The 20176-nt window shown below is 35.8% G+C and overlaps 1 protein-coding gene across 4 annotated transcripts in view; it reads left to right on the forward strand.

Moving 5' to 3' along the window:
- WDR7 (WD repeat domain 7) overlaps positions 1–20176 on the forward strand; it is a 357488-nt gene that overhangs the window by 101655 nt on the left and 235657 nt on the right. For 3 of the 4 annotated variants that reach the window (XM_070362049.1, XM_070362051.1, XM_070362048.1), the window contains 4 exons: positions 1244–1332; positions 13309–13407; positions 15766–15884; positions 17687–17810. In XM_070362049.1, the coding sequence (XP_070218150.1) occupies positions 1244–1332; positions 13309–13407; positions 15766–15884; positions 17687–17810 (431 nt within the window). The remainder of the gene's footprint in view (positions 1–1243; positions 1333–13308; positions 13408–15765; positions 15885–17686; positions 17811–20176) is intronic. The other variant, XM_070362050.1, reaches the window with a different exon arrangement.

The following is a 20176-nucleotide window of genomic DNA, read 5'->3' on the forward strand; positions in this document are numbered from 1 at the left end:
GACATTTAATTCAAGATGTACATTTGGTTAAAATGCTTCTCTTTATTGTGACCCATGTGTAGTGAATGGTAAGTGTTCAGTGATTGGTTTCAGAAATTTTGTGAAGTATAGTCAGAATTTCTCAATGGGAAAAGAGAAAACAACTTTTTTAAATGCGGAAGAGTATTCTTTTAATATTTGTAGAATACTTAGCCTGAATTAGTATTTCTTATTTTCCAGAAGTCACGAAGACAACTTTTTAAACTCTGGTTTTATTATACTTCATTGAGAGTTGACCACATTTAGAATTTTTTTTTTTAATTTAATAACTACTAACATGGCACTTCCCTAGTGTCTGGCTCTGTTGTGAGCACTTTACAAGTGTTACTTCCTTAATGCTCTTAACCCTATAAGGTGGGTACTTTTATTATCCTTTTGTTTTCAGATGATAGAGCTGGGACATGGAGGAGAAGTCACTTGTCCAAGGTCACACAAGTAGTAAGTGGTAGAACCAGAATTCAAAAGGGAACAGGTGGCCGTGGAGACCAAGATTTCTTAATGCCTTATTGCCTTTTCAGACTTTAGGGCTGAATTATTTGAAATTTGTATATATTTTAATTTATTTATTTTAAATTGAAGGATAATTGCTTTACAGTATTGTGTTGGTTTCTGCCAAACATCAACATGAATCAGCCACAGGTACACACATGTCCCCTCCCTCCTGAACCTCCCTCCCACCTCCCTCCCCACCCCACCCCTCTAGATTGTTACAGAGCCTTGGTTTGAGTTCCCTGAGTCATACAGCGAATTCCCATTGGCCGACTATTTTACATATGGTAATTATGGAACTCAATATATTGTTCCATAAATTCATTTGGACCAATGATACAGAGTGGGCTGAAATATCAGCATAATAATATTGAAAAATGAAGGGCTAATTATCATATTATCTGTCAGTGGTAGTAGATTAAATATTTCTAAAACTAGTTTAAAGCATAAACTGTAGATGTAAAAGTTTTACTTGCTATTTGCTAATCATTTAATTTCTGTATTAAAATCTGAAATGGAAAATGTTGATAGGTACAAAGCAAAAAAAAAAAAACAAAACCAAAACCCTATCTTTTTGGTATAGCAAATTGAAAGGTTCTGTATGTATTTCTATTGCAATTCATTTGGAACTAGGAAGCTTAATATTTTGAATGGCTCTGGAATTATGAAACTATGAATGTGTGTATATACATGTATTTTCTTCTTCTTTTTAAAGGCCACCTAGACCCAGCACCCCAGACCTTCCTAAGGCAAGGGGTTCCCCTCCAACTTCCAGTCATATTGTGCAAGGACAGATTAAACAAGGTAAAATTAAATCTAATATAAGTAATTGACATGACATTTCAGCTCTAGAAACTGAGGAGGCATAGCTAATGTATAATCATAACATTTTGTTTGTCTCAGATTGTTAAAGAAAGAAAAGTTGTTATATTCCAGATGTAAATATGGATAATTAAGATGTCAGTTAAAAACAAATCAGATTTATTTAGAAATTGATAAATGAACGTTTTTCACCTAATTTTATTGTACTGTCTTCGGCCTAATTTTTATGCATTAGGGGCACCTTAACTTGACAGTGCTAGTGCCTTAATTGTGTGTATCTTGAGTCTATAAGTTATACACCTATTTTTTAACTACATTACAAACGTTTGCATTCATATTTCCCTACTATAGCTATTCTTCTGTCCTCTGCCGGTAGCTCATGCATTATAATCCACAGTGGAAATTCTTCCTCTTTTTATTTAATCATTATTAACTTTAACTTTTGTCTGTAGCTTTATTTTTCATTATGGGTTACAAGAAAGATTGAGTTTTTCTTCCTTTATTTTCTTTTATATTTATCTTAAGACTCACAAGTGAGCTAATCAGAGTTGGTGGGTGGGGGGAAGAATCAGTTCTGCTTAGAGAAATTTCCTTTAGGTTAAAGGTTAATGCCGTCTCTCATAGAATGTGGTAGAAGTGAAAAAGTGAGCAAGAGATGGGACCGTGAAGTTTCTGCTTGTAATGGTGGCTTCATAGGATTTTTTTTTTAAAGGTTTTAGAGAGTCAGTGATCGTTCTGTAAGTCAGATGAACAGGCCTCCAACTTCACATCTGCAACTTTCCTCTTTCCTGGAACAAGCCCTCTTACCTCTTAGCCGGCTGTGTGCGCTTACTTTGACACCCTTAAGTGGCGTGTTTGCTTTTAGCCCTGGGCACTGTGTGCTGGCCTCGCATTATGGAACATAAGCTCCTCAATTCTCTTTGCTACTGCAGCCCGTTACTTCCAGCCCCACGTGGTCACCCCTCATACTCCCCTTTCCTCTCATCAAAGCTTTATGCTCATTTCACAATAGTTTACATTGTTCTGTAAGAGTTTTAATTAGACAGCTTTTTATACTTGTGTATGTGCAAAATGCGCACAGAAAAGTGCCCAAGACATAAATATGCAGCTCAGTGAGTTTTACAAACCAGACACCCTTGTAACTCCATCCTTGGACAAGAAACAACATTGCCAGCACTCCGGAAGCCACCTCCATGCTCCCCCCGAGCAGTGTACCTTCCTCTTCCAGAGGTAACTACTGTCTTGACTTGTAACGGAATTACTTACTTGCGTTCCATTATGGTTGTACAACCTAAGTTCAAATCCCTAAACACTGTGGTTTAGTTTTGCCTGTGTTTTGAATTTTACATGAATTCAGTCATCATGGAGTATGTATTCTTCTGTGTTTGGCTACTTTTGTGAGATTTGTCAGTGTTTTTGCATGTGACTATATTTTGTTTATTTTCATTGTTTTATTGCTGGATAGTTTTCTGATGAATAGAACACAACTCTTTCATCCATTTTTTTGGTCAGTAGACATTTGGATTATATCCAGCGTTTGGTTTTGATAAATAATTCTGCTATGAACATTCTTGTATTCGAACCTTAGTAAGTTTGTCTGTTGCATCTGTAACTGGAAGTGGAGTTTCTGCATATATTTATCTTCAGCTTTAATTGTACATAATGCTAACATCTTTTGCTATGAAAGACTAATATGCATCCGTCAAACCAGCTAAGGGGGAAAAGATGGAAAACACCGTGTTAGGTCGGGTATGGACCCATGAAATGAGACCCCTCATACACAGCTGGTGAGCTGTCCTAGTCAGCGCTTATATCTCCCGTGTTTTCACTTGAGCCATTTGGCGTGGCTGGTGTATCTAGTATATCACTACTTTTCATTCCTGGTTACTGTTTTTGTGTATTTTAAGAAATTGCCCTGATATTCCTACTCTCATATGAGGATATTCTTCTCTGTTTTCTTTTAGAAACTGTCTTACTTTACCATTCTCATTTAGATCTACAATCTGCCTAGACTTTAATTTTGTGTATTATATGAAGCAAGGGGTCCTGTTTTGGTTTTACTTCCATTATGATCCCAAACTTGTACAGCATGATTTATTAAAGAGATGATCCTTTCCCCACTGCTTTGCAGCGCCATCTTTGTCATAAATAAGGTGTGCTTATATACGTGGTTTGTTTCTGAGCAGTTTGAGCACATTGGTTTGTTTATCTTTGTGCCTTAATTACAGTGGCTCCGTAATAAGACAGTATTTAGTAGATCGTCTTCCTTCCTGTTCTTAAAGAATATCTTGGCTGTTCTTGTCCCTTTGAATTTCAGTATAAACTTTAAAACCTTTTTATTGTTGTCACAAAGACCTATTTTAACTTCAGTTTTATTGAATTTGTAGATGATTTTATAGGAGAATTATTATCTTAATGGGATTCACTCCTTTAATCCATCAACTCAATATATCTCTACATTTATTTAGGTTTTATTCAGCTATCATAACTCTTGTATATAGTTTTCTATGTAGAGGTCTTACATTTCTTTTGTTAGATTTATTCCTAGGTATTAGATTTTAAAAATATTTTTGTAACTGATAATAAATTTCTTCATTTTCTGCCCCTCTGATATAGAAATGCAGTTGATTTTTGTATATTGACCATGTATCAAACCGTCTTGCAAAATTCAACCTGTTAAGGTAGTAATTTCTGTAGGTTCTTTTGATCACATGGAAAATCATACGGAACAACTTCTTTATTCCCAGTATCAAAGGGAGAACTTTTAAGCTTCCATAATTATGATACTTCCTATATGCTTTTATAAATAGCTTAAAAAATTAGCTCTGCTATTCCTTTGCTAAGTATTTATCGCCAGTGTATGTTGGGTTCTTTTTTTATTATTTATTTGCTTATTTTTGGATGTCCTCACTTTTTATTATTTATTATTATTTTTTATTTATTATTATTTTTATTATTTATTTGCTTATTTTTGGAGTCCTCACTGAGGCATGAAGACTTTTCTCTGCTTGTGGCGCGGGGGCTGCCCCCTGGTGGCGCTGCGGGGGCTTCTCACTGCGGTGGCTGCTCCTGTGAGGAGCATGAGCTGCAGGCGCGCGGGCTTCAGTTGTGCAATGTGGGCTCAGAAGTTTCGGCTCCCAGGCTCTAGAGCACAGGCTCCGTAGTTGTGGTGCACAGGCTTAGTTAGTTACTCCATGGCATGTGGGATCCTCCTGGACCAGGGACTGAAGCAGTGTCCATTGCATGGCATGTGGGATCCTCCTGGACCAGGGACTGAAGCAGTGTCCATTGCGTTGCAAGGCAGATTCTTCACCACTGATTAACCAGGGATGCCCTAGTTATTACTGATTTTAAAAACTTTTTAAAAATTGATAATTATTTACTGATTTTTCAGCCCTTATTCCTTTAGAATGTATGCCAGAAATCATGTCATCTGTAATAAAGACAATTTTATTTGTTTTTAATTGGTATGCATTTTATTTTTCTTACTTTATCTCACGGGTTAACATAAAGATGTTGAAGTAGAACTGACATCCTTGCTTCATTCCCAATCTTAGGGATAAAACATTCAGTCTTTTACTGTTAAGTATGATGTTAGCTGTAAAGTTTTAGTTGAGCTGAATAGTTCCCTCCCATTCCTAGTTTGCAGAGATTTTAAAATTATGAATGAATGTTAGATTTTTTCACATGATTTTTCTGTATTTGTTGAAATTATCAAATAAATTTTCTCTTTTATTTTCTTAATAAGTACAAAAACATTGACTTCTGAGTTTTTAAAAAACCTTGAAATCCTGGGGAAGGTCGCACTTGGTCATGATGAATTATGCTTTTTATAGATTATTGAATATAATTTGCTAAAATTTTGTTAAGAGTTTTTATGTTAATGGTCATGAGGGATTTTGGGTCTAGAGTTTTCATTTCAATAATTATTTCTTCAATTTTGGTAACAGTATAGTGCTGATCTCACAGAATAACATAGGATATTATCCTCTTTGCTTTGCTGGGTTTTTTTGGGGGGATGGGCATGTGTAAAACCGATACTATTTTTTTTTTTTTAACTTCTTTGATCTATTTTACCAGTGAAACTATGTAGGTATAAAGTTTTCTTTATGGAAAGATTCTTAACTACAAATTTAAATGCCTAGAGCTATTTAGGATTTTTTAAAAATTCATCTTGGGTGAACTTTGATGATTGTTGTTGTTCAGTCACTAAGTCGTGTCGGACTCTTTGCTACCCCATGAACTAGAGCATGCCAGCCTTCCCTGTCCTTCATCATCTCCTGGAGTTTCCTCAAATTTATCTCCATTGATTTGGTGATGCCATCCAAACATCTCAACCTCTGTCACCTCCTTCTGCTCCTGCCCTCAATCTTTCCCAGCATCAGGCTTTTTCCAATGAATTGGCTCTTCACATCAGGTGGTCAAAGTGTTGGAGCTTCAGTTTCAGTAGCACTCCTTCCAATGAATATTCAAGGTTGATTTGCTTTAGGATGGACTGGTTTCATTTCCTTGCTGTCCAGGGGACTCTCAAGAGTCTTCTCCAGCGCCACATTTTGAAAGCATCAATTCTTGAGCGCTCAGCCTTCTTTATGGTCCAACTCTCGTGTCCATACATGGCCACTGGAAACACCATAGCCTTGACTAGACGGACTTGGCAGCAAAGTGAGGTCTCTGCTTTATAGTAGCTGTCTAGGTTTGTCATAGCTTTTCTTCCAAGGAGCAAGTGTCTTTTAATTTCATGGCTGCAGTCACTGTCCACGGTGATTTTGGAGCCCAAGAAATAGTCTGCCACTGTTTCCACTTTTCCTCATCTATTCGCCATCAAGTGATGGGACCAGATGCCATGATCTTAGTTTTTTGAATGTTGAGTTTTAAGCCAGCTTTTTCACTCTCCTCTTTCAACCTTTATCAAAAGGCTCTTTAGTTCCTCTTCACTTTCTGCCAGTAGAATGGTATTATCTGCATATCTGAGATTGTTGATATTTTTCCTGTCAATCTTGATTCCAGTTTGTGAGTCATCCAGCCTGGCGTCTTGCATGATGTACTCTGCATATAAGTTAAATAAGCAGTGTGACAACATACAGCCTTGACATGCTCCTTTCCCAGTTTTGAACCATCCATTGTTCTTTGTCTCGTTCTAATGTAGAAGGTTTGTGTCAAATTTATTGGCCAAAAGTTATTTAACATTCTCTTATTTTCCTTTCAATGTCATATCTGTAGGATTTGAAATGGCATCCTCTATAATTTATAATTTGTGTTTTTTTCTCTTTTTCTCCCTGATTAGTCTGTCTAGTAACTTAGCAGTTTTATAGTTCTTAATCAGCTTTTGGTTCTTCAGTTTTTATTGTTTTTCTGTTTATTTCATTTGTTTTTGCTTTGCTTGCTATTATTTCTTTTGCTTTAAATTTGCTTGTAATTTTTAGTTTAAGTAGAGCCTGAGGTTATTGATACAAAACTTTTCTTCTTTTCTAATATAGGCAGTCAGCACTATTAATTTACCTCTAAGTACAACTTTAGATGTGTCGCACATATTTTGGTATGTTTTCCTTTTAAGTTTTCTTTTTTTTTTTTTTCCTTTTTATCCATGGGTAATTTATTGTTAAATTTATGAACATTTGGGAACTTTCCCAAATGCTCTTAATTTCTAATTTATGGTCAGATAACTTACTCTGTATGGTTTGAATTCTTTGAATATTAAGGCTGGTTTTATGGCCCTAATTATGGTCTTACGTGGTCAGTGTACTGCATGCACTTCAGAATACTGTGTGTTCTGCTCTTTTGGGTGGAGTGTTTCATAAAAATGTCAGGTCACGTTGTTTGAGAGTGTTCAAGTTGAGCATACATTAGCTGATTTTTCTGTCTACTTGACTCTGTTCTTCAGATAAGGTATTGAAGTCTGTGGCAGTTGTGGATTTGTTTATTCCTCCTTGCATTTCTATCAGGTTTTGCTTGATGTATTTTGAAGCTCTCTTTATTGGGTGCATAAACCTTTCAAATTGTTACTTCTTTTGATTAATGATGCATTTTATACACTTCTCCACATTGTGGTATTGAAGTTACCCACCTGGATAGTACGAGGATTTTGAAGTTGGAATGCTTTCATGTTGCTCCTCTCAGAAGAGTCTTGAGTTTTGAGAGAACTAAAGTTTTGTGAAGAAGATACTAAAAATTGTCTTTTTTACAGCATTTAGTTAAGATGATTGATTTAGAAATTTCCATTTGGAGTAGCACAGATGGGTTGTCTTTTAAGGTAAATGGAGGTTAACAATCTGTACTGAAAGTTGCATCGTAAAATACTTTAGGATGGCATTATAAAACTCACTTTCTATTTGAATATTGAAATGTAATATTTTTTTAATAAATATTTGTTAGGCACTTTTTTTTCCCAAACAACTATATTTTGTGTATAGAGAGATTAAACTGATGTATATTGTCTTGAATAGTTTGTGTCCCTCTGGAAGATAACCCATGAACATAAATAACCAATATATATTACAAAGTGGTGGTAGAGATAAAGGGCTTTGATTCTTTGACTGCTCTTCAGCAGAGTTTTATATAGTCTCATCATTCTACTCTGACTCCTTTTACTTTGGTTTTCTTTTCAACATTTTTCCTCTTTCCTTATGTTTTTTTTTTTTTTCCCCTGACTCCTCCTGTAGCCACACTGACTCACACTCTGTTTCCAAGTTGGATTGCAAACAGGAATATGCTTCTTTTTGATAAACTGTTACTTTATGTTGCTTAATACTTGTTCAGCTCCAAAATAATCTATATGGAATAAAGGCGTTAGCTGGGAATTTGGGTCTGAGAATAAAGATGATATAAAGAGTTTTGCTAACCTAATTTCTCATAAATAGTATCAGGATATGTCATGGGCAAATAATGTCTTCACAAAAGGTTTATTTTGTCTAGCAGTTTGCTTATTAATTCAGTGTTTTCCAATAATTAACATTTACTGACAGTCATGTACTTTTTGATACAATATTTATTAGATACTTGATTTTGCAGTTTATGAAACATCTCACTTGAGAAAGGGATCAGAGATGTCAAACAACTGAATTTTTGTTCAGGGTCACACCTTCCTGAATCTGCCCGTGGCTTTAGGCTTTTCTGTGTTCTGACACATTGTACTTCTCTTTACTCACGGCAGAAGTCTCTGGTCTGTGTCTCTAGTGCTCATCTCACTGTGACCCTTTCTTTATGCTCAGGGGTAGGGGTAGAGGCAAGTGTAGGCAACTTAAAGGTCTAAAGTTATGCTCAGACTTCCCTGGCTGCTCAGCGGTAAAAGAATCTGCCTTACACTTCAGGGATCGACATGGGGTTGATCCCTGGTCCAGGAAGATTCCAGATAAGCCCGCATGCTGCAACTAAGACCTGATGCAGCCAAGTTAATTAAAAAACTAAAACAAACAAACAAAAAGATTTAAAGTTATGGTACATTGTTTGCAATTTTATTTTTCAGAAGTGTGTTCAATTTAGGTTTTCTAAACTTAGAACGGGTAGTTGTTTAGTTATAATCAATAGTTACCATATTTTTCCAGCATCTACAGCAAAAACCTTGGAGTAAATATATATTAGGCTAATGAACTGACCTGTGAAACCCTTAAAACTTGGTGTTTAAACATATATACCTTTTAAAAAAGTGCTGCAGCTACAGTTTAATTGCAGAAACTCTTAACTTGGGTCTGCTTTGGAAGCTCAGAGGTCAGGGACATTTTTTATTTTTCGTTCAATGATTTATCTATCACAAGTGCCTCGCACAGTGGCTCGTACATAAAGAGTTCAGTAAATATTTGTTGAATGAATGAATCTGTAGATACCTACTCCTTATCCTTCTGGAGTCAATGTGTCAGTCACTGGGAGCTGAGGCTATAAGGGTTGACACAAGATCCCCACCTTCAAGGAGTTTACATGTGCTGCAGGAGATGTACATATATGATTTTAGTTGACTGCTTATTTGCTTTTCCTCCAGCCTCTGACTACTTTGAGAGCAACATCTTGGTCTAATTTTTATAAGTTTTTATAAGCTTAGGCCAGTACCTGGCATGGGATAGGCACTGATTACGTTAATCAAATGAAAGAAAATTCTAATAGCCTTCATATATCTAATTCAAGTTAGTGTTTATGTTATAATTTTATCTTTCACTATAATGAACTCTCTCTGCTTGGTTTCTGTCTTGCTCATTTATTTATTTTGGATGTTAGTAATGAAGGAGACCTTTTACAGAAGGTTGTTTTGTTTTGTTTTTGACTCTGGTTGAAGTTGTATGCCAACGTAAAAGTACCCCCCTGTCTGAACTTACTCCCATTCTGCTGTAATCCAGTGGTGATCTAGAGGCTATGTCACTGTATGTTTCAAACATCAGCACTTTTGCGTTTTGCCTTGACGCATGTCTGTCTGAGTACCGTCTTGGGTTGGTTACTCATTCACTTTAGGTCGTTATGCTTTCTACTGCCTGGAGCTCTGTGTTCCCTGGAGCCTTCGGCTATTTGTGCTCTCTTACAGTGTTTTAAGGATATCCTTTTTTTTTCCTTATGGTGTTTGATTAATGATTTATCCTAATGCTTCATGTTGATTTAAAAGATGACGAGAACTCCTGTCTACCGAAGATAAAAGTGTAGACATAAGAGAAGTTTATAAAAAGGCAGATGTTGCTCTAAGATCTCTATATTAGATAGCATGCCCAGTATGGAAGGCCTTTTTATTAAGTACATGGTAATTGACTCTATTTTCTCATTTCTAATTTTTTCATGTTTTCTTCTGGCTTCCCAGGTAGCTCAGTGGTAAAACATGGGTTCAGTCCCTTGGTGGGGAAGATCCCCTGGAGGAGGAAATGGCAACCCACTCCAGTATTCTTGCCTGGTGGGAAATCCCATGGACAGAGGAGCCTGGTGGACTACAGTCCATGGGGTCGCGAAAGATCTGGACACCACTTAGTGACTGAGCAACACCAGCAGCATGCTTTCTTCGCTTCTTCTCAAAGCTTCGTGATTCTCAGGCAGCACTGCTTTAGATAAAGTGATTTACTGTAAAATAATATTCTTTGTAATTTTATTGTTTCGCTTTGGGAACTTTCTTTTTTCGCATTGTATGTGGTTTTCTGCACCTTTTCGGTTTTCTTTTCATTCTCCTTCTGAAAATCGTCCTCAGAGGGCTGTTTGTGTCCATCTGCTGGCGGGTAATGAGGTTTGGAGCAGCATACAGAGAGCACTCGCTGCCAAAAGTGTGTCCACTTTCTCTCCTACGTAGACTTTTAATATCACAATGGCGGCTGGGAAAGAGGGAGCTTAGATTTAGATTTCGAACAAAGAGTCGAGTGGACCTGTTCAGAAACAGAAACCGTGGCTGTTGTCATAGTGAGTACTTCTGTACACGCCGTGTGAAGGGAACGCCCAGCCTATGTGTGCGCATGCGTGTTGTCACACGCTTACCTTCATCTGTGTCTCTTGATGTGCGAGTAAGCGTTTGTGAAGAGGCTCTTAGCTGCAACATTCCTTAACTTTCCCAGGTTAAAAAAGAGAACTTGTGTCAGATCTGTCGCCATTTTGAGGCTGTGCTGTGATTTTTTTCCTGATCAGTATTTTACTGATCCTTAATAAGAGAAGCAAATTGATAGTTGACATGGCAGCTTTTCCAAGAAATTAATTGCTTGCTTATGTTTTATGGTGCAAATTTTTGATAATCAGTGTCGTACATGACTTACTCAAGTTTATTATATGTCATTAAATCTTGAGCTTTTTATTGTGGTAGTGGTACTTATTTCTTCTAATTTCTATTGCTGGTTTTCCTATATGTGAACAGTTTTAAAAGCCCTAATAGAGTTTAATTTCAAGATTCTCAATGAATTATGAAAACAGTTCTAGATTCTGTAGTTTCAGTTATGAGGTAGTCTGAATAGAGTATTTTTTGATGGTGATGCAGAGATTTTTAAAGCATAGTAATTCTGATTCCTTGATTTCTATTACAGTTGTTTTTTTAATTTTCAGTGTCCACAGAATTTATTAAAGGAAAGTGTAAATGGCTTTCTCTATATGCAGTATCATTTAAATAGGACTCCAAAATTATCCTACTCAGAGCATTTATTTCTCTCATTAAAAGTAAAGTTATATACATTGAGCATTATTCTGTTAAGACATATTCTAGCAGTTTTGCCAGTAGCATTTCTAGTTTCCTTTAGACTTAGGGAATTAGGGATTTAGGGAAAACATTCTAGTTTAATCCCACTTCTTCTTCTTTGACCTAGCTAGGGGAATGATCACTCAGTCCTAAACTTTGGTTTATTTGTATTGAATTTTCTCACCTTCCCATTCCAGTGTCCTTTCAGAATTAATGATAAAGTCAGATGAAGTTAATACAGTCTTTTCAGGGATAACAATTATTTCTCCTTTATTTAAAGTGAAATTATTGAAAAGCCTCACCTATTGGAAACCACCAGAGGAACTTGCTCAACAATTTTGGTGGCATGAAAGCTAACACCTATAAATTACTCCTTGCTGACAAAGACTTACCAGCTTTTTGCATGGGGAAGTGAATAATTTGTAGGCCATAATTACTAAATTTGTAATTGCTTTTAAAAATGAAAAACTATTCAATAGAATATATATAGAAATATTGGGGATTTCCTTCCAAGATTAAAATGGAATTCTTAGATTTTATTGCAGGTGGATTCTTGACCAGCTGAGCCACAGGGAAGCCCTATGAAATATACAATTGAGAGTAATTCTAATCCTTTAATAAGCATAAATGATAAGATAGTTGGAATTTCATAAGGAACAGAACACAGATCTATTATAATAAAAATAATTTCCCAGATAAAACTTTCATGTATGCAACCGGGACTTCCTGGGGCTTATAGAGTTGGATTTTCTGTTTTTTATTTCTGCTCATATACTTTGATTCTCCTGTTTACCTCACACGTGCCTGATTGACATTATGATGCATTCGTGTGGAAATTATGAAAAGTTGTTTTCATGCAGCTGTCCTGTAGTTACAAAAGAACTTCACTGCGTGAAAAGCAAACATATCATTCAGCAGACAATGTTTAATCTGTTCAGGAGCCCAAACCTATTGCTGTTCAATGACAGAAGAAAGGAGAGGGATTAATTTGAAGATGCTTGTGCATGACATATGGTAATTTCTCCATAGGAAGGAAGTGTCAAACGGTGACCTCTAAATCTTAACATTGACCTCCAGTTGTAGAATGTGTGTGCCATACGGTCCTTTTGCTTTTCATGTGATAATTTAAGCTGAACCTTTTCCTGGTAACGTAACTTTTTGGGGTGGGTAGGGGTTGTTTCATCTATTGTATAAAGATGATAACAGTTTAGAATAAAAAGCATTCATATCATATTTTTTAAACTCTGAAGAGTGGAGCTATGTTAGGAGTCTTCCAATAAGAGTTAAGCATATTTAACTTAAAGTTGCTATAGTTTACAAGTTGGTATCATTTAAATTGAGTCTTTATAAATTGAGTGTAGAAAATTGAAATGATCTCAGTGAATGTTGGTTTGAGAGATTAAAAAATAGTTTAGACATAGCTTTAGAAAATAAATTGTTAGAAAAAATATAATTGACAATCTGTAGACCAAAATAAACTTTTCATTATGTGATACATTTTAAAAATTGAATTACATTTTTGACGATTCTTAATATGTCTGTTTTCATAATCTCTTGTAGCCTTAGTTATTTTAGAACTGCTTTTTATATTAGGTGTCACATCATTCAACTATAAATAGCTTTTGGTTTGAGTTACACTGTGATTGCTATTCAATAAAATATATCATTTTACTGCCATGATCCTTAATAATCATACCTTTCTGATTAAAACATCATTTTCAGTTCTACATTTATTATGTTTTGCCCACTTTGTTTTTCATTCTTCACTAATACTGAGCTTTTTTCCAGAAACCGCTGTACCTCAATTCTCTCCTCTTTATTTCTTCTGTTTCCTCTGCAAGTGGCTGCGCCTGTCGTTTCCGCGCGGTCTGAGGCTGATCAGTCTGGCTCTGACCCTGCTTCCACTCCTGCTTTACATACCTGTTTCTTAGTAAATGAAGGTACTCTCTCTCAACTTTCTAACAACTTTCTTCCAATTCTGTGCTTTATTCTAATATGACATGTCCTTTTTACCGAGTTTATACATTCATCTGCTTTGTTATGTATGAGATCCTAAGTTTCCATTTTCTAACTTGATTCGCTAATGCCAATAAGGGTCGGTTATAGAAAGGTAATGTGATTCCTGGCTGGTAGAAGCTGTGTTTCCTGTAATCTAGAGTGCTGTTAAAGAAGTGCAAAGATGCTAATCTTTGATATGAAATTAGGCTTGAAGAAGGGGATTGGTTTGCATGATGGTGTTTGCCCTGTGGTTTCTGGTGTTAGAGCTAATTATTTTATTTTCCTTGTATTATTATTCAGTGCCAGATAGACTTGGTTCTCTGTACACAGCATGTGCCCTGGTTAGAGGGGAAAGAAAGTATTTTTGGAGCTCTGAGAATGTGAATGGAATCCACAAATATTTATTCCCCAAGAGCCATGGAGGATTATTTATACTAATTGGAAGCTTGGTGGACTTTGTGAGCTCTCAATTATATCCTCTCTCTTCATTCTGGGTTCAATCTTCACCAGTTTGTATGATATAAAAATGAATAAATTTACAGAATCTCATATGTAACCCAGGATGATTCTGACTCTTCAGTAAAAGCAATAATACTAGTCTATTCAAACGGAAAGAAAGATACAGTAAATATAAGGTACAGAATCCGTGTTCTAAATACCATTTCTTTGGGAAAAAAACATGGAAACTTAAAAGTAGAACTCATTTTTTTTTGCCTTGTTTCCCCATCATAGACCTGAACTAAGGTTGTATGTTAAGACTGGATTTTGGCAACAATAATTAGGGTCTTATTTGTTAAGCTATTGTAAAAGGTGGAGACTTGTTAATTCAAAAATAAGCTACTGACTTTGGACCATGGTGAGAATCAATCTTCATATTAAAGTTTGATTCATAAATATACTTCATACCTTCATGAGATATTAAAACTTAGAAGTTTAGGTAGTAATTTGTTTATATATATACATATGTATACATATGTGTGTATATATATTCCTCTGTTGAAAATAAATTATAATCTAAAATGTATGTGTTTATCACCTTAATGAATATAAGTATATATTCTCAGTTGTTGAGAATTTCCTTACTGAAAGGATTCATGTTTACATAGGTGCCTTGCCACCTCCCCCCCCCGACCCTGTCTCTCTTGCATTTTTCACCCTCTTTTTAACAATCCCAAAAATGATTTTGAATTTTATGGCTTTTGTTGTTGCAGTGTAAGAATACTATAGCTTAGATTATTTCAAAATGCTGATTTGCTAAAATTCTGTATTTACAGGTAACTCTCCTTGTAATATGGGCACCTTTAGTGGCTCAGACAGTAAAGCGTCTGCCCACAATGCACGAGACCTGGGTTCGATTCCTGGATCAGGAAGATCCCCTGGAGAAGGAAATGGCAATCCACTCCAGCACTCTTGCCTGGAAAATCCTATGGATGGAGGAGCCTGATAGGCTACAGTCCATGGGGTCGCAAAGAGTCAGACACAACTGAGCGACTTCACTTTAAAATAGGGTGGAAATGATTATTTGAGAATGTCTGGATACTAGTTCTGTTAAATACGGTAGTGGTTTCCATTGTTTCTTGTGTTTATATTAATATCATCAATTTCCATATTATAGAATAGAATTTTGGAAAAAATGACTTTTATTCCCATAGGTTAGAGTTGATGATACTTAAAATTTTATAAATTTTAGATTAAGTTTTTATCTTGGAGAATATAGGAATTCATTTTTTCCTCTCAAAATTGGTGTTACTTACTTCAGTTACCACTGTGGCTAAACTTCTGAATCATTTTGTAAGAAAAGGGATCAATAAGTACCTTTATTAAAGACCCTCTAACAGAGAAAGGAAGACATCTCTGTTGACTGATACGATGGTAGCACCAGATGGCCAGGTCTTAAGTGACACGAACCTATCTGTGGCTATCTGCGTGAATGCCCTTTTAACTGTCCGTAGGTTCAGAACTAGAGCTCTAGCTCAGCTCTAAACCTGAACATAATGTCTTATTTTAGAGGGGCTGTTTACAAAGGTGTTTTTCTTGTGGAGTTTGTATATACTTACCCTGGAAATTTATTTTTATTTGTTTTAAAACTTTGAGAGTTCTTAGAGCTGAAATTAGAGATGACATCTGTTTAAAGGTGAGATGCATTTATTGTGTCTTTGCACAAAATATCTAATAATAAATTGAAATCATGACGTAATTGAGCAGATCTGCCCTTTTGGTTTAGGCTTGGTATACTTGCATATAGAAAACTATCTGCATTGGGAAATATGAAGTGTCTGTAATTGGTTACCTTTTAACAGGATGGAGTCAGCTGGCTGCCATGCACTGTGTTATGCTGCCAGACCTGCTGGGATTGGACAAGTTCAGGCCCCCGCTCCTAGAGATGCTGGCTCGGAGATGGCAGGATCGATGCTTGGAGGTAATATTGTGGTGATATGGATAGAGAACGAAAACACTTAAAAGGCACTGGACCAGTATAAATTTGAAGCAAAATGTTATGCTTATCTAGCTTCTTATCACCTGTTTGTTATGTGATAGAATATGTGGATCCAGTGATTCTAAAAAGTAATGTTTCAGTTTGCATATTTGTTTCCTTTTTTTTAACCCAGTGAATATTTGATAAAACTTTTATATACTTGTGGAACAATTTCTTAAGTGGTGATTTCTATACACATCATACACATACATGCACACAGACATAATACTTATAATCCACCTCTCCACAAATCGCAGTTTCAGGTGTTAATAGAATCACATCCATCAAATCCTGAGTGAATAACCACAGTCCAGTGAAAGGTCCTGTGTTAGAAGAGAAGGGGAAGGTCTCTGGAATTGGAAGAGACCTGGGTTTAAGTATCAGTTCTGCCAATTATTAACTTTGTGACCCTGGGCAATTTACTTAACCTATTTGAAGCTCATTTGTTAAAGTAGGGATAATAATCTAGTCCTCGCGGGATTGCTGTCAGGATCAAATAAGATAATGCAAGTAGAACAGTAAGGACAGAGCTTGACACATGGGTAGGAGCTCAGTAAATGGTAGCCGTTGTTTTGTATTAATAGACTTATGTGATATTAGATATGGCTCAGAATATAATATCACCAGAGACCTGGAAATGTTTCATGGGGATTTTGCTTCTTATAGCAGTTGAATATAGCTATAGCAGTTTATGCCAGTCAGGATTTTTAATTGACCAAATTTAGTGACATTTTGCCTCTTTCCTGATCTCCGTTCCCTCACCTCCAAGTAGAATTGCAGCATACTGAAATTTTCAGTTTTGCATTTAAATGGTGTTTGAATTCACTTCTGAAGTTATAATGAAAAACAATTTTTATTTTAATTAACAGACCCTACTGAGTTATCTTTTCAGTTGTGAATAGTTAATAAGTTGATTGGTACGTAACCTAACAGTTGCCTGGTGTCACTGAACCGCTGCCTGTAACACTTTGGCCAAAATAAAGCAAAACTAAAGTCAAGCTATGAAGTAAAAGTGTGTGCCACATTGAAAGAAAAATTGAGATAATACAACTTTGAAAAATAGTTTCCTTTTATAGAGCTAATGTCATTTCACAGGAATTTATTTCCTTGCTTGTTAAAAGTATATTGTTTAAGCCTGTCTTAGGTATTCATGAATTGTGTGAAACATACATGTTTGTGTAAACAATACCTATTTAGCATTATAATAGAAAGAAATCCACTAGACAAGGTTATGTTTCTTCAACAGTTAATACTTCTAACTGATTTTTCTAAACAATATTTACATGGAAATTTAAAAAATTGAAAATGCCAAATTAAAAGTACAAGAATATTTTTTGTGCAAGCTTCGGAAAATGAAGTTTTAAGACAAAACTGATTAAGTGTTCAAACATTGTTCTATTAATGTTAAGGAATTTTTTTTGAACTTTTTATTTTTTGATGAGATATAGCCAGTTAGCAATGTTGTGGTAGTTTTAGGTACAGCAAAGGGACTCGGCCTTACATATACGTGTATCCTGTGTTAAAAGCGTATTTAAGTGAGATAATTAATTGAAATATCTTTGATTTGCTTGTATCCAATTTATTCTACTTTATTAGCACTACAACACACTTCAGTGTAGTGTTTCCCGTGTAAATAAATGTGGTTTGTGTATTTTCTAGCTTTCTTTCATCACGAACTTGCTAATGTTGAAACACCTCACCCACTGGTCTGCTTCCTTTCTTTGCACTTGGGTCTGTGGTTTTAGGTCAGAGAAGCTGCACAGGCCCTGCTTCTAGCCGAACTGAGAAGAATTGAGCAGGCGGGACGGAAGGAGGCCATTGATACCTGGGCTCCTTACTTACCTCAGTACATGGACCACGTCATATCACGTAAGAGCTCACGCTTTGCTACAGAGCTTTTCATGCATGTGTAAGGGAAGTACCAAGACTCAGAATTCTGCTTGCTACTACCTCAACAAAAGTGAATCATTGACCTTCAGGTGAAAACAGGGATCCTCAAATTCTGCTCATTGATTTTCTGAATCCTTATAGTTTGGAGTTTGTTTGTTTTTTTAAGCGAAAAATTATGTAAATATAGAAATATTCACCAATGGACTGACCCCTTATAAAGTTAATCCTTAATTGAAAATTCTACCCTATTTAACACTAGCATCTGTCTCTGCCCATTTCATTACAATAATTGTGGATACCAACTTGTTAGATATTGATCTGATAATATGCAAGTGCAAATACGAGGCAGATCCTTTCTAAGTAAAGGTTGGAATTGTGAATGCTTAAGAATTATCTGGTAGATTTAGACCAGTGTTCTACGGGAAAAGAGAAAATTAGCAAGGATTTTGACTGAAGATTCTTTCAAAAGAGTATAAAATCAATGGATTAGGAAAGGTCTTGGGGAAAATTGTTGAAATTCTGAAATAGTTTTTGTAAAATCTTTGCAATCAGACTTCCCCAATGGCCCCGTGGTAAGGACTCCATCTTGCAACACAGGGAATGCTGGTTCGATCCCTGGTACAAGAAGATCACACATGTCGTGGGGCAGCTAAGCCATGAGCCTCACTGTGGGCTAACACCCAACACAACCAAGTAAATAAATGAATATTAAAAAAAAAACACATTGCAATCATGCTGCTAGGTCAGAAGTGCTCTGAAGAAAAGTTATAGTGGGCTATGATAATTTTTTTCTTATTAGGAAAAATATCCTTCATTCTCAACTTATCATTTAATCCATTCTTTATTCTCCTAAAGAAGAATTCAGAATTAAAATGTTTAACCTGTTATATTGTGTATAAGATAAAATAGATCAGTTTCACTTTTTTTTTTTTTTAATGATGAAGTCTCAATGAAAGTTTGAAAAAGGCTTTTTTACTGTGAACATTTGTCCTGGGCTTCAGGTGCTTTCCTTTTAAGTAGCCTTTTGTCAGTACCAGTTATTGTTGATGAGATACTCATTGCACATGTCAGGATAGACAGTATATGATTGTATAACACAGACAAGAAAAACAGAATTTGAAAGGATTGTAACTGTTATATCTGGTGTAACTCTACCAGATGTTTGCCAGTGGTGACTACACTGGTTGTTTGATTAAGTGTGTAAGCTTGGACACTTGACCCTTTTCTTCCTCAGTTTTGTCACAGATTAAATGAAGATGATATAGTAAGACTTTATGGGATAATTGGAGAAGGCAATGGCACCCCACTCCAGTACTCTTGCCTGGAAAATCCCATGGAGAGAGGAGCCTGGTAGGCTGCAGTCCATGGGGTCGCGAAGAGTCGGACACGACTGAGCGACTTCACTTTCACTTTCCACTTTCATGCATTGGAGAAGGAAATGGCAACCCACTCCAGTGTTCTTGCCTGGAGAATCCCAGGGATGGCGGAGCCTGGTGGGCTGCCGTCTATGGGGTCGCACAGAGTCAGACACGACTGAAGCGACTTAGTAGTAGTAGTACGGGATAATTTGAGTATGTAATGAGTGTATCTTGGATAAGCTCAGGGAACTGTACTTAAGCCATTGTAAGCTCTATATTTTTCTTAAATAAATACATTTATAATCTATAAAAGTACAAATATATACCTCACATATAACCAGAATATCACACATGAACAGCTCTTGTTAAATTCTTTAATCTTTTATTTTATTTACATAAATGATACAGACTTTTTGGCCTACTGGGAATTTTTCTGTTTTAATAAAAAGAAGTTAAAAATCCCAGAGTCTTTAGGCAATGGACTCTATATAATGTATTAGCTTTAAAGTTCTTACTGAAATATGTATAGGTTAAAAAATCTGTAGAATATTTAAAAAATTGGGATGAAAGCAGTCTGGCACAGTGCTCCTTGTTCAGCAATTTATAGCTGTTAACTTCTAATATTCCAGGAAATAGAATTAGCTCTTCAGCTCATCATGAACCTATTGAATATAAGATCCTGATATTTAAGGACAAACTATGAATATAGTTCTGTACAGTAGATTGAAGGTGAAACTAAAGAGCAAATTGCTAGAGATTCTTGTAAAAGGAGAACAATATGGACATTAGGAAATATTGAGAAACGTTTTCAAGAAATCTTTATTTATAATAGCAGGAGACGAATTACAGAATAATAAATAAACGGGAAGCTGTTATAGAAGGAGGTATGGGGCCCAGACCTAAATGCAGATAGGGTAGGAATAAAAGACAATTCTAACCCTTAATTACAGACTGCATATAAAAGTCTAAGAAAAACATTAAAGGTTA

Source organism: Bos mutus, chromosome 24, assembly GCF_027580195.1.
Source record: "Bos mutus isolate GX-2022 chromosome 24, NWIPB_WYAK_1.1, whole genome shotgun sequence".
NCBI classification, from domain to species: Eukaryota; Metazoa; Chordata; class Mammalia; order Artiodactyla; family Bovidae; genus Bos; species Bos mutus.